At 41.7% G+C, this 14494-nt stretch overlaps 1 protein-coding gene and 2 long non-coding RNA genes across 9 annotated transcripts in view; 2 read left to right on the top strand and 1 right to left on the bottom strand.

Annotated features, from left to right (window-relative positions):
• ptprua (protein tyrosine phosphatase receptor type Ua) overlaps nucleotides 1-14494 on the top strand; it is a 202609-nt gene that overhangs the window by 88409 nt on the left and 99706 nt on the right. For all 7 annotated transcript variants that reach the window (XM_020707228.3, XM_020707227.3, XM_078955331.1 and 4 more), the window contains exon 3: nucleotides 2659-2930. In XM_020707228.3, the coding sequence (XP_020562887.2) occupies nucleotides 2659-2930 (272 nt within the window). The remainder of the gene's footprint in view (nucleotides 1-2658; nucleotides 2931-14494) is intronic.
• Nucleotides 8121-9120, bottom strand: LOC144995603 (uncharacterized). Its single transcript, XR_013659142.1, has 2 exons — nucleotides 9001-9120; nucleotides 8121-8297 (listed from the first exon to the last, which is right to left on the bottom strand). It is a non-coding gene; the product is annotated as an uncharacterized LOC144995603 (long non-coding RNA).
• On the top strand, nucleotides 8691-10056 carry LOC144995601 (uncharacterized). The gene is made up of 3 exons (XR_013659141.1): nucleotides 8691-8774; nucleotides 9156-9217; nucleotides 9861-10056. It is a non-coding gene; the product is annotated as an uncharacterized LOC144995601 (long non-coding RNA).

Raw genomic sequence — 14494 nt, 5'->3', positions numbered from 1 at the left:
GAGTACGCACCAATTGCCTGATACACACAAGTTGTGTCCGAATAACTTCCCTACTCACTACATAGTGCACTATATGTGCGTTCGCCATTTTGTAGTGCTGTCCGAATCTAAAATTCCAAAATTGAGTGCCCTAGAAATGTCCCAGAAGTCTCTGCAAAAAACCAGTGTGCATCGGTGCTCACTCTATTTGCGAAAATAGACCACAATGCATTGCGTCTGAACATTAAAAAACATATGTATTCAAATATTTTTTTTGAATGAACCATCAATGTTTTTCATCTTCAGAAGACAGTGGATTCATAAATGACTGTAGAAAAAGCTCACATCAATGAGATTTTCACGTGAAATTGATGACGTCATATTTGCCATTTAAAAAAAAAGTAGTGAGGATGGTGTCCAAATTGCTTTGAAAGTCCAGGGCACTACATAGTCCTGTGCTATATCTTTTTTTAGTAGCTAGGGGTTAGGGTGGGAATTCGGAAACAGCCACAGATAAAAACACATTTACCCACAAATCAGTTACAAATGCGTAAGGATTTGTAAGACTGATCTGGTCTTCAGATTTGTGCGTAGATGATCTTAAAGTTTAAATGCTATTAGTCGTCAGATATTTCTTAGCAGACGGTTAAAATTTAGATTGTGAATATGCCTCCATAATTAATATTAAAAAAAGTCTAAATATGCATTTTAAAAACAGTCATCACTTTCTTTTCTTTTTAAGTTTTCCAGAACACATCCCTCCCTCTTGGCAGCAACACCCCTGACAGCGCCTCCAGCACAGAGCTCGGGGGGGTCCCCAGCGCCTCTCTGCTCTCTGGCTGTCAAGAATTAGCTTTTTTTTTTCTTGAAATCTTAATTATGGGGGCATTTCTGTTTAAGGAAGTGGGAAATGGTCATGTTTCCACTAGATAATATTTTTAAGTTCAATGCAGCTGATAAGAAAACTCTGATGACCCAGCATTCGAGCAGCATTTAAATGCATCATCTATGCACAAATCTGAAGATGTGAAAGGAGTCTCACAATTCCGATTTGTGCGTAAATGGGGTTTTGTCTGCGGTTATCAGGCGATTAGCGCGTACTCTCTTAAAGCCTGTGTGCACAGGAGCCATTTTGAATTTATAGTTCAAGTTGTGAAAACATTGTATTTTTAAGTTTTTGATTTTTCAAGTGTATATTAGAATACACATTGCAAATACCCACTGTTACACACAAAATGTATTGTATGAGTTACTAAACAAGAATAACGCACACACAAATCCAGTCAGTTTCCTCTCCAAAGTTTGTCTTGTTTTTAGTAAATAAAAAGATAATATTTGAACGGCTCTCACATTAGCAGGGGTAGTATTTTTATAAAAAACTTTTTTGTGAGTTGGACATAATAAACCTTTGAAGGCCACATTCAAAGGTGACCTGACACTTGTTTTTGCTCATCGCTGGGGGCTCGGCGCTTTGGAGCGGCCACAGGGGAACCAGCTCGACGTCTGTGAACTTCAGCTCAAAAATGAAAGTCCAATCTAACACCAGCGCTGCTGCTCTGACAGGGGCCATGAGAAGTCAGGCGGTGGGCATAGAGGGCGGACAGGCTCAGACACAGCAAATACAGACAAACAGCAGAGAAGATCTCACAGATATTCAGAGCAACAACACGGGGCCTGTCAGCTTTGGCACCACGGCAGTGATTCAGGGTTTCAAAATAAAGAGGCAGCAGACAGCCTGAAAACTAACATGACACGTCTGTCCTCTGAGAGGCGTCGCAGGTGAAGCCCAACGAGGCGGATCTTGTTAGTTTCTGCATTTCAGGTGGCTCAGCTTTCCTGCTGATGGTGAAAACTCTGGAGTAGATGCCATCTGTGAGCTGTAAAGGCCCGTTCACACCGGGACGAATTTCGCCGGCGATTTTCGCCGACGTTTAACGCCTCGTGACTAAACAAAGGGCACCAATGAGAGTGTGCACACCGACGCGAAAAAACGCCACGCGTCAAAGCGTCAAAAAAAAAAAAAACGCCTCGGGTTCGTTTTTTTTTTTCGACGCGTCGCGTCGAAATCTATTCGACCAATGAGAATGGTGCTTTTGCACACGTGTCTGGAGCTTCTGAAGTTACAGTAAAACACAACTTGGGGGCGCTCAAACACAAAACTGCCTTGCTAAACACACATACCAGCGAAGAAGATAGACGCCGAGTAGTGTCTACACAGCAGCGAAGAAATAATGACAGACATTCTAAAATATCCCCGAACCAAGCACCAGTTGGAGCAACTGGTGCTTGAAATATTCATGTTTTCTTTGTATGATTCTGACAAGCGCGTAAATACTTGCTCTCTTCTTCTGAGGGAAAAGCGACTTTAAGAAGCGTAAAGTTGCGCAGCGCCACCTTGTGTACAGGAGTATTTCTGTTTACATTAAGCGCCATCTAATGTCAGGGAATGAAATTGCATGTTCGCTCGGCTCATCGTCAGCGAAAATCGCCTGGGTGTGAACACAAAAAACGTGGCGAAAAACGCTGGCGAATAACGCCTGGAGAATATTCGCCCCGGTGTGTACGGCCCTTAAGGAACATATCTACATCTGCAGATATGTTTTTCACTTGCTGAAGTCCCTCAAAAATCTAGCCTCCCTGATCAGGAGGAAGCTAACGCATTGTCTGATTCACCCTCAGGGTCCTTCATGATGGTCAACTCCTCGCAGCATTTTGGGGGTCAGAGGGCACAGCTGCACCTGCTCCCGCTCAGTGAGAACGACACCCACTGCATCCAGTTCAGCTACTTCCTGTACAGCCGTGACGGACACAGCCCCGGGGCGCTCCACGTCTACGTGCGGGTCAACGGGGGTCCCAAAGGCAGTGCCGTGTGGAACGCCTCCGGCTCTCAGGGCCGCCAGTGGCACCAGGTGGAGCTCGCCGTCAGCACTTTCTGGCCCAGCGAGTACCAGGTAAGTCTGTTTGGGAAACATATTGTGTAATATAAATATGCAAATATGGATCCCACTTCCTGTGGAGAGTTACTGTTTCACAGCCTGGGACTGGAAGATGCCCAGCAGTCTTTACTGAACCCACTGTGGTGCCCTTGAGCAAGGCCATTGACTTCAAGAACTATGCGAGCGTAAACAGGATGTCCTTAAAAGCTCTCACTGTCAGCAGATTTCCACTTGTGGGTGAAGAGGCAGAGTTTGAACTCCCTCACTCTCAGTAGCTGACTTGTTTGTGAAGACAAACTGGTGATGGCAGCTCTACATTCATAAGAATCATCCCATTATATGACGCCAACCTTTGGTGTGTCTCCAAACCTCTGGAGTTATTTCAATAAAGAGGTTTGTGTCTTCACCACTGAGTTATAAAACCGGGAGCATGCGGCGCTGGGGGTCGGCCGGCTGAGGGGGGGGTTACTGCTTGGCGGCGGGGGTAGGGAGGGTAACCAGATGATTGTGAGTATGTGTGTGTGAGTGCATGGGTAGGACCGACCTGGGGGCTGGCTCGCTGGGACCCTCTGGGGCTTTCCCTCCCCATCACAGAGAGGGGAGGGTACTGAGAGGGTTGGGGAGGGGGGGTCAGATATTATGGCGGGGGGGGTGGTAGTGCGTAGGGTTTTAGGGGGGTGGCTGTGGCTGTGGGTGCGTGGCGATCCCTGGGTTGCTAGGGTCGCGTGCCTGGGCTGGCTTGCGGGGACGGGGCGCCGGTCGGGTGGTGGCCGGCTCTTGGGTTCCGGGGGCCCTGGCTTCGTCCCTGGCCTTTGTCTCGGTGTCCGGCGCCCGGTGGCCCCCATGGCTGCCGCCTGGTACGGCTAAGCGCTCCTGTCTTGTGGCCTGGGGGCCGGACACTGGGTTCGCTTGTGCCTCTGGGCATTGGGGGGGCCCCTGTAGGGGGGCCCTCTCTGTGCCTGGCTGGTGGGGTGGGCGGTCCCCTCCTCCTCCCCTCCCGGGCTGCCTGGGTCCGGATGCTGGGGGGGCTTCTGGCCTGGGGGGCTCTCCTCCCCTCTCCTGGTCTGGCTGGTCTGGCTTGGTAGGATCTGGCTCCCTTTATGAACACACGGTTCACGTCAGCAGCATGCATGTATCTCCACCCCCACGTGCACGTGCGCACTCCACACTGCTCCCTGTCTGCTTCATCCCTCCTCCTTACCTACAGTGTATTGATGGACAGTTTTTTTTTCGCTCATCTTAGTGTCAGATTTTCACCTTTGATGTAACATTCGTCTTTCCAGCAGATCTGGTATAATTGTTACAGCTTAAAATAATAACTTATTCAAATCACTGCTTGTATCCCCCACCTTTTCACCTTTCTTCCTTTTACTCTCTTCCACCCTCCCCTCACATTTTTCCCCTCTCCCTCCCCACACACACTAAATGTAACAAATAAATAAAAAATAATACGACAAAAAGGGGTTTATACAAATCTACACTCTAGTTTCTTGAAGCTATATAACCTCTTTTTGTGATAGTAAAACCTGTCCAACACAAAAAGCCTTCAGCTCTAATCTGTTTGCTCAGCTGTTGGACAGAACAAGTTAGAAAAAAAATAAAAATAAAAAAATAAAATAAAACCGGGAGCTCAAAAGACTTTCAACTTTTATCAGCAGTAACTGAAATAAAGTTATTTTGTAAAGAGAACCCAAATTATCTGGAGCCAGGTCAGTTCCCCAGGTAACCACTTGGGGGCTTGGTAAACAAGTGAGCCTCATTACCTTCAATATGAAACACACTGTTATAGACTGGCTTAAAAACCTGTTTCATTCATAAAAGTTTGAGCGATTTATGAACCAAAGTATTTTATTTTGAAATTGTGACCATAAACAGGGAAGCAATCTTGTGGTTGACAGGTGAACACTGAACCCCTCAGCTCTACAACAGACTTCTTGGGAGTGTCCCGGCATGTGAGGCTTGTTTGTGGCGCTTGTTCAACCATTTTGGGAAACCGTTTGATGATGTCATATTCTGGTTTCAAACCGGTATCAAATTATAATATTGACCTGTTTTTTGGGTTTTTTTGAGCAGCAGCCTCGGTTTTAGTCAAAGGTTGTTGTTTTAGAGACTGAATTACAATGTATCTAAAGCTGATTGTATATAAAAACGGTTAAATAAATGTAATTCAGTTGTTTCAAATCAGTCCTAATTATGACACCCTCATCTCCAAGCGTGTTGCTTCTTTTACACAAGAGGTTCTTGATGTTTTTAACCTGCTTAACTTATATTATGGCAATATTATCAAATTAAAGGACTGCAGTTTGTCAAACCAGGACTGAAATTATTCCTAGTTAAGTGTTTTATATTTTTTTCCTCCATAATCTGAAATTTGTTGCAGATTTTTGAAGGGACAGCTTTGCTTTGCTGGATGAATCAATTGAGGCCTAAAGACCGAAACAAACATGCTATTTGACAGGAGAACACACCATTTAGTTACTAAATATGAACATTAGATGCACAAAGCTTCTCCAGTGGGGTTTCCAATAAGGACGGTGTTTGCACCGTCAGCTTCTAACCTGCTGTCATCATGATCTAGATGACTTTCATTAACCTTTCCTCCCAATCCTTCGTTTCCCTCTAAAATGAAAACTTCAGCCTGTTGGCTGGTCAGCATGTGGCGAGGATGGTGTGGATGTTATTAAATAAAAGTGCAGGAATTACTAACTGTCACCTGCTTTCATACAAATCAGCAGCTCGATAGCTGTATAATTAGGTGGGTCGTGTCCAGATTGTGTCTTTATGAACTGGCCTGTTTCCCTGCGTGCTGCAGTGTAATCAATAGTTCCCTTTGATGCCCGTGTAGGCGGTGTTTCAATATTAGCGCCATTGTTTAGCTTGTGGGGTTCTCATGACCTCACCCCATCACAGCGGATTATTCATCCCGAATGCTAGTTGTCTTGCTGGCTTTGCAAGCCCACCCCTCAAAAAAAAAAAAACTGTTAATGAGGAAGCTGCGGCCGGTGTGCAGCATTGTGGGAGCTGCCTGGCAGTCAATTGACCTCAATTCTGTGCAGGCCTCTGTGCGCGGGGGCTGCCTGGGTGTTTGCTTCCATAACCCTGCTGAACTTCCAGGCCCGTCTCAATAAATCAAGAGGCAGTTAATGAGATTAGAGGCCCGCACAGATCGATGAGGACAGCCTGAGCTTCACCGTCCCCTCACAAACAGCCAAAATGATCCCAGGAACGATTTTCCTCCTCTCTGTATGGGAGTCAGTAGCTTGTCTGGAGCAGACGGGGAGCAGCTTCTCTCAGAGGGGCCAGATGACGTCTACAGTAAAGCTCCAGTTTTCAGAGAAAAGAGCGAAAGCGGGACACTGCTGATGTGTGACGCAATCCCATCAAGCCTCCAGACGGGACAGATTATTGTCAAAGATCGCCGACTGGCATCTGCAGCAAATCTGTGCAAGAAAAAACCAAACATCCTCCTCGCTGTGGTTAGCATTATGTAGAAAGGGTTAACGTGTGTTTATCTGCTGCATGAGGGGAGCATGGGGGCGCGCCTGGAGTCACGCTCCCCGGCTGTTTTCTCCTCATTGTTTTTATCCAGGATGACTCGCTGCCCCTTCATCTCCTCTCTCTGCTCAAAGCTCAGCAAAAGGCCTGAAGATCCCGCCCCCCGATAAAGATCACTGTCAACCCCCAGAGCAACCGCTCCTATCAGGCGAGAGGACAAGCACTTCCAAGAGCTTGGAGGAGGGACTGTGTCTGAGAGAGGCTGTGACTGAGATTAAAATAAAAAAAAAGAGGGAAAAAATATCATCCAGCCCTGGTGAAGCTTTAATAACCCCCCCAGGAGGCTTCCGAGACGGGCTGGCCTGTGATCAGAGGGGTTCTTGGCCTGTAGGTTTCAGGTTTCAGCTGATAGGAGATTTGAAAGGTCACCGCCAGGAGTCTTGGATACCTGCCGACCTGAGTTAAAATGAAGAAAACTCTGCGCACAGAGTTCAGGGTTTCCAGGCAGATGCAGCAGCTGCACCACAGAAGAGCTTTTAACGTGTCAGACAGCCAGCAATACCTGAAAGACTTTAGAGTCACCCACATGTGACCCGCAGAACACGGATCTCCTCCAGACTCTAAAACATATTGAATCCTAGAGATTGTAAGACAACTAAGTTCGGTAACGCTTTCTTTTACAGTACAGTACTTACAGTGTACTTAAGTGGTATTTACATGGTACTTATAGTGTAACCACTGGGTACTTTCAGGGTACTTACATGGTACTTTTTATGGAATTTACTGGGTACTTACAGTGTGTTTACATGGTACTTTCTATGGTACTTTACTGGGTACTTACATGGTACTTTTTGTGTCTACTCTGTACTTACATTGTACTTACTGTGTATTTATATGGTACTATTTGGTTCATACCTATGTGGTACATACTGGGTATTTATAATATTCTTACTGGGTATTTACATGTTGTGCAAAGGTGTCTTTTATGGTACTTACCACATGTAAGAACAAGGTAAGTACAAATAAAGTACCTTGACCTTTAGGTCTGCACTCGCTGCACGTTTCATGGTATTTACCATGAATTTACCAAAGAAACTACCCCTTAAGTACAGTGAAACTGTAACTGTAAAATAAAGTCTGCCCTATTTCCACTCAACTACATGGTACTTTCATTACTAAATACCGGGTATGTTCACTTGAATAGTACTTGGTACTTACCCCTTAAGTACAGTGAAACTGTAACTGTAAAAGAAAGTCAGCCCTATTTCCACTCAACTACATGGTACTTTCATTACTAAATACCGGGTATGTTCACTTGAATAGTACTTGGTACTTACCCCTTAAGTACAATGAAACTGTACTGTAAAAGAAAGTCAGACCTATTTCCACTCTATTACATGGTACTTTCATTACTAAATACCGGGTATGGTCACTTGAATAGTACTTGGTACTTACCCCTTAAGTACAATGAAACTGTACTGTAAAAGAAAGTCAGACCTATTTCCACTCTATTACATGGTACTTTCAGTAGTAAATGCCACTTATTACCTTCCCGTACAGTGTACATGAACACACTTGGTCTTCTGACCTCACCACATGAGACAATGCTAACCTGTTGGTAAGGGTAAAGTAACTACATTGTAAAAAAAATATACTGGCCTGATTACTTCTTGTAACATGAGGCAAGTTTAAAGAGAAACAAGACAGCTGTGAAAACAACAATCTTTAATATGATACATGTCTGCAGCATACAAAGTGTCATCACAATGAAATAGGTTTTAAGTACAAAACAGTACAAAGGAGAATTCTAAAAAACACATTATTGGCCTGAGGGTCGTGCTTTTTGTCCAGTTTGGTAAAGGTGCAGGACTTCTTCAGGGTTTGTAACTGCAAGAAAATTCACAATATGAGCTCAAGTGAACATAAAAAGCATAACGACTTTGATGAAATACAAAATAAATTGTACTTATTTAATCATTTCTGTAATGAGTTTGATAAATCTCTATGAATTTTTTTATCGCTTTGACTGTAATGCTTGAAATTAATCAAGTACTATCCTCATTTAAAAACATGATAATAAATTATTCAAAACTTAACTTTTTTTAAATATTGTTCTAAAAATGAACTTTTTTAAATATATATTATATAATGTCAGGAAAATATGTAAAACAACAAGGCTAAATAATTAGTTTTAATACTAAAATCCCCCCGAGTGTGTGTTTTTGTTAAGTATGCCAGGGGAAGTAAAGTTGCAAATTCCCAGCGCACTTGAATGCAGCACAACTACCCCCAAAGTGAACGTGCAGATTAATCCGGAGAGCCTCGAGGCGCGCGCAACAGTTTGAATTTCTCTTCATCTGGCAGGTAAGCCAGTGTTTTTTTTTTTTTTTTTAAATATTGGATAAATTACATGTAAATATTTAAACTGATCAAACTTTATAAAGAAGCTAACCTCGTGATTTCAAGCCGCTATCTCTGTGTTTGAAACATGACGTAAGAGCATGTCTACCTTACTGCAATAATTTCAGTTATTTCATGTATACATTTTCAAAGTTTGTAATGAAAATCTACAAACATTTTTGTTACTTACCAGGAGAGAGGCACCTGTAAAACAAGCACGTAGCCTAAATGATAAAGTCTGTTGTTCTGTGCTCGTTTGACTGAGCGCACGTCTTTCTGGGAAAATCAAAGGAAGGCGTTTATTTAAAATAATGATGACGTACTTCCGTCTTTTTACCGCTTTAGATCAGTTATGGTGAAGAAGACATCCCAGACGAATCCGTGAAGCCACAGGAGAGTAAGCTAAAGTAAGCTAAATCCACCAAGTGGACATATTATTTACATTAATGAAGAGTTTAAATGCCGTTTCCCCATTTTCTTTTCTTTCGCCGTTTTTATTTTATTTTAATTTATTTATTTATTTTCAAATATGATAGAGACAACAATACCACCCAACAGTGAATGTAAATGTTTGAAAATTAAAACATATTTTTGTGAATAACTGTGTTGAATTTGAAATTGCCTATTTATTTATTTTTTCCTTTTCTTTTACACTGCCATGTTTTTCATGCTAATGCAAATTGTAGGTGCGAATAATATTTATAAAGAAGAAATACACACAGCAATTGCCAATTAAAACATTGCTTTTGTCATTCTTTGTCTAAACAAATTTGATTTTTTTATGGCAATTTTGATTTTTTTTCTTTGATTTCTTTTTTGTTGTTCTTGTTTATGTAACTAAAATATAAACTTGTGAGTAATTTATTGTCATGTTCATAAATGAGGATAATTGATTAATTTCAAGCATTACAGTCAAAGCTATAAAGAATTCACAGAAATTTATCAAACTCATTACAGAAATGATTAAATAAGTACAATTTATTTTGTATTTCATCAAAGTCGTTATGCTTTTTATGTTCACTTGAGCTCATATTGTGAATTTTCTTGCAGTTACAAACCCTGAAGAAGTCCTGCACCGTTACCAAACTCTGCTGAAGAAATTTTGACGGACAAAAAGCACGACCCTCAGGCCAATAATGTGTTTTTTGGAATGCTCCTTTGTACTGTTTTGTACTTAAAACCTATTTCATGGTGATGAGACTTTGTATGCTGCAGACATGTATCATATTAAAGATTGTTGTTTTCACTGCTGTCTTGTTTCTCTTTAAACTTGCCTCATGTTACAAGAAGTAATCAGGCCAGAATATGTTTTTACAATGTAGTTACTTTACCCTTACCAACAGGTTAGCATTGTCTCATGTGGTGAGGACAGAAGACCAAGTGTGTATGTACACTGTACGGGATGGTAATACGTGTACATACCCAGCATTTACTACTGAAAGTACCATGTAATAGAGTGGAAATAGGTCTGACTTTCTTTTACAGTTACAGTTTCAGTGTACTTAAGGGGTAAGTACCAAGTACTATTCAAGTGAACATACCCAGTATTTAGTAATGAAAGTACCATGTAGTTGAGTGGAAATAGGGCTGACTTTCTTTTACAGTTACAGTTTCACTGTACTTAAGGGGTAGTTTCTTTGGTAAATTCATGGTAAATACCATGAAACGTGCAGCGAGTGCAGACCTAAAGGTCAAGGTACTTTATTTGTACTTACCTTGTTCTTACATGTGGTAAGTACCATAAAAGACACCTTTGCACAACATGTAAATACCCAGTAAGAATATTATAAATATGTATGTACCACATAGGTATGAACCAAATAGTACCATATAAATACACAGTAAGTACCATGTAAGTACAGAGTAGACACAAAAAGTACCATGTAAGTACCCAGTAAAGTCCCATAGAAAGTACCATGTAAACACACTGTAAGTACCCAGTAAATTCCATAAAAAAAGAACCATGTAAGTACCCAGTAGTTACACTATAAGTACCATGTAAATACCACTTAAGTACACTGTAAGTACTTTACTGTAAAAGAAAGCGTTACCCTAAGTTCTACAAATGACCAAATAGCTGATAGAAACATTTGGATTCCCCCAAAAACTTTTGCTCAAATGTTTCTGCAGACTGACATGGCAATGGAGGAACTTTCTAGAAGGTATGTGGAAGGTGTTAGTCACCTACCCTGTGTGAACGTAGCTTTAGAATCCCATTTGTCAACACAGCTAAGTCTGTGACTTCTGTTCCCTGCATTTTATACCCCCTTCCTCCTCAAGGGTGGGATGACTTGGCATTAAACTCCTATATTCCGGACAGTAGTCAGACTCGGTGGTGGGAATGTGACGATGAGGGGATTGCTGCCTGTGTTTTAAGCAGGCAACGTGATTTGAAATTCTTACCAGTTTAAAATATTTTTTATATTAGTGATGATCGGTCAGCTCATCCTTAAAAATGGGGTTTTCTTGGGTAATCAATCGATTGATCCATTAAGTAGGAATTGCGTCTGATTTTTTTTTAACAGAAGACCAACATTTTTTTTTCTCCTAAAAACTTTTCAAGAACATAATTCACTTGGAGTCAAATTAGTTTATTGATCGTCATGTAATAACTATGCAAAAGCTTTTAAGAAAATAGAAAGATCTGAGGCTTGTGGAGTCCTTACTGAGTGACTCAAGTATTTGTGAAGAAAGTTGATGTGAACACAACTGTGGTTCATCAGGGAGCGGTTAAATGTCAAATATGTCATTACATTTCTGTTTGTTCTTTTATTTTGTGCTACCGAGTCACTATATGTGATTTTTTAGCCACTAAAGCGCACGCTTACTGTTTTATTTGTTAATGCGACTTATGGTTTTTTAGCTGCAGCTTCTACTCCAAAGGTCTTTTTTAAACTATACTGTTTGTGCAGCTTTGTGTTAACGTGTTTTTTTTTTTTGAAACTATTGCTTAACTTAAAAAAAACACCTCCATCTTGGACTTTGATGTAAACCTGAAGCTTCACCAGGACATCATAGAGGATTTCGTCCAAACATTTGCCTGAATCTGCAGCTGTTGGCTTTGAGTCAGGCTGAGTGAGCCTGTCTAAATTCAGCTGCAGATCCACTGAAAATGGCCCAAATCTGAGCCTTTGCCTGGACATTAAGTCAGCTTACCACAGTTGGGGCTAACAGTTGACAGATTACATTCCATAACACAAGCCGGGCTCGTTTCTTGCAGCATTTGGTGTCCGTCTGGCCTGCGTAACACTTGTCTGAGCTGTAGCTTGGCTTAAAGCGGAGAAATCTGATGTGAACCTGTCTTCTGTGTGAGCCCCCGGCTTTAGTGTCTGCCCATCTGCAACATGGAACCAGGGCAAACAAGCTATGCAGCTCCTGTTACAGTAAAACTTTCAGTTTCTAAAAGATCTGTCACAGGATCCTGTATTGCTTTTAGCATCAGCTGTACTCCTAATGCAGACTGCAGGGGATTGGAACCCAATCTGAGTATAATTCAATCCTCCGGGATCAATGCAGTCTGTCTGTGAATCTGTTTATCGTTAGGGTTTTTCAGCAAAAAGCTGCACCTCAGACAAACAAAGCAGTGTTGGATGTTAGTGTGGATCCCAGTCTCTGTGTTTTGAAAACACTCAGATCTGCTTCGGCCTTGCTGCCGTTTCTGCTGTGTCACAATCCTTTCTGAAATTTGTCGGCAGGCTTTTTTGTGCAGCTTTTTGTCCTTCAGACATCTTGTCAGGCACATTGTCACAATGCAAATTAAATTGGAGTGATGACAGCTTCGTCATGGCAATGCGGTGCGCCATTTAAGCTTGTGTAGAGCACGCCGCATTTGAGACCTTCCACCTGAACTGTGCACCTCTCACACAAACCAGTCTCTACTTTTTCTAATCTGTAAATCCACAAAGTCTCTGAAACCTCATCGCCATGTTAAACATCTGTCACCCCTTGTTTACACTGGTTCCTCTTCAGTGCATCTCCGTTGTGTTGTGTTAGGGGTCCGTCTCAAGACCATCCGTTAGTTTACATTGTCTCTGTTGCATCTCTGGTCCGTTCCCCCGGAAGAGTCATTTGCCCTGATCCTATCCCCTTGTCATCAACATCCAAAACTTTAGCAAAAATATCAGGCCCCATGCCCTCTCCTTCCTCACTGACTCCTTGTAAAATGCATGTTTTGAGTCATAAATGTTTGTCATCCATGGCAAAAGGTTTTTATTTTTATTTTAAAGTTTTATTTTGAAAGTACAATGGAAGTTTTTATTTTAAACCTTTTTTTTCTTGTTTTTCTGGCTTTTTACTGAGAAATTGACGGCATAAAAATAGAACTCCTACGTAAAGCTCGCGTTGTGATACGGTAGGGCCGGACTTCAGACACAACAATGTTGCCATAACATTTATTTCATTTCCTTTTTGCTCATCTTTTGGTTTTGTCCATTTGTCCTTTTCTTCTAGTTCTTTTTTTGTATTTTTTTTATTCTGATCCTTTTCCTTCTCACTTTTATTAGTTTTTAATTTTCATTTTTAAATAATTCTTCCTTTTTCCTTAAGTTTTTATGTTTCTTTTGCTATTTTGTGCTTCTTTCTTTTAATTGTTTAAAAGTCGTATTTATGCAGTTTATGAATGCAACTGAAGTGTTTCATTCCTAATGCCTTAGTAATAAAAGAAGGCTTCCCCCAGATCTTTATTAACCCACCCTGGAGAATCTGAGGGTCCGAACGGGGAAGTGAACCCCGAAGGAGGATCCGCCTTCGGCCCTGGAGAAGGTCTCCCCCGCGCTTCTGACCACGGTCGGAAAGGAAAAAAAGTCATCGCGGGAAAGTTTCAACACCACACTCTGCCATTTCACTGGAAATTTTTTCAAAAACCGCCCGGTTGCGATAATAGCCCTGGAGTTTGGCCTGAATAGAGGTGTCACTCCAAATATTAATCTGATCGGTGACCTCGCTTCCCTTCCACTGACTGGTCTCAGCAGCTTTATCTGCCATGGTGGATGTTTCTGTTCTCGTTCCCGCCTACTTCATCGCAGAATTACGACGTTTGTAGCATATCAATGACGTACGGGTCGGATTTATGAGGCCTGGCCGTTCAGACGGCCGTCGAATTTGAAAAGATCAGATACGTATCGGATTCAGGACCACAAACCCAAGTGGCCCGGGTCGTATTTGAAAAGATCGGATCTGTTTCATTCAGACTGTCATGTAAAGATCAGATACAGGTCACGTAGGGGCAAAAAAAATCAGAATTGGGTCGTTTCAGCCTGCAGTGTGAACGTAGCCTTTGATTCGATCAAAGATATTTTGCACATGTGACCGCGGTTACTGAAAAGCTTGAAATGTCAGTATAGCAGTAGTAAAAGGATGTTTTTTTCTGATTATGTTATTTTTTCGAATATCAACAAACGTTTTTGTACGTCTAAATCTACAAAGTATGCACAAATTTTCTTTAAAACATGGAAAGCAGGATGTGAATGCAGTAGTAGAATGTAGTAGAACCTCAGGTTAGTTTTACACATTACAACCACTTAATTGTGTTCAGATTGTTTACTATCCACATAATAATCCATCACCGAGTTCTGAATAAAAGGGAAAATTTAGAGTCCATGTTGGGGATTTAATAGGATCCCTGGACTCCGCTCCTCCTCAAAGCTTGCTATAGCTTCCAGAGATAACAGTTTGATTATCCAAAT

This window comes from Oryzias latipes, chromosome 11 (assembly GCF_053564925.1).
Source record: "Oryzias latipes strain Hd-rR chromosome 11, Olatipes_Hd-rR_3.1".
Classification (NCBI taxonomy): domain Eukaryota; kingdom Metazoa; phylum Chordata; class Actinopteri; order Beloniformes; family Adrianichthyidae; genus Oryzias; species Oryzias latipes.
The sequence above is the reverse complement of the archived record's forward strand: the minus strand, read 5'-3'. Positions and strand labels throughout refer to the sequence as shown.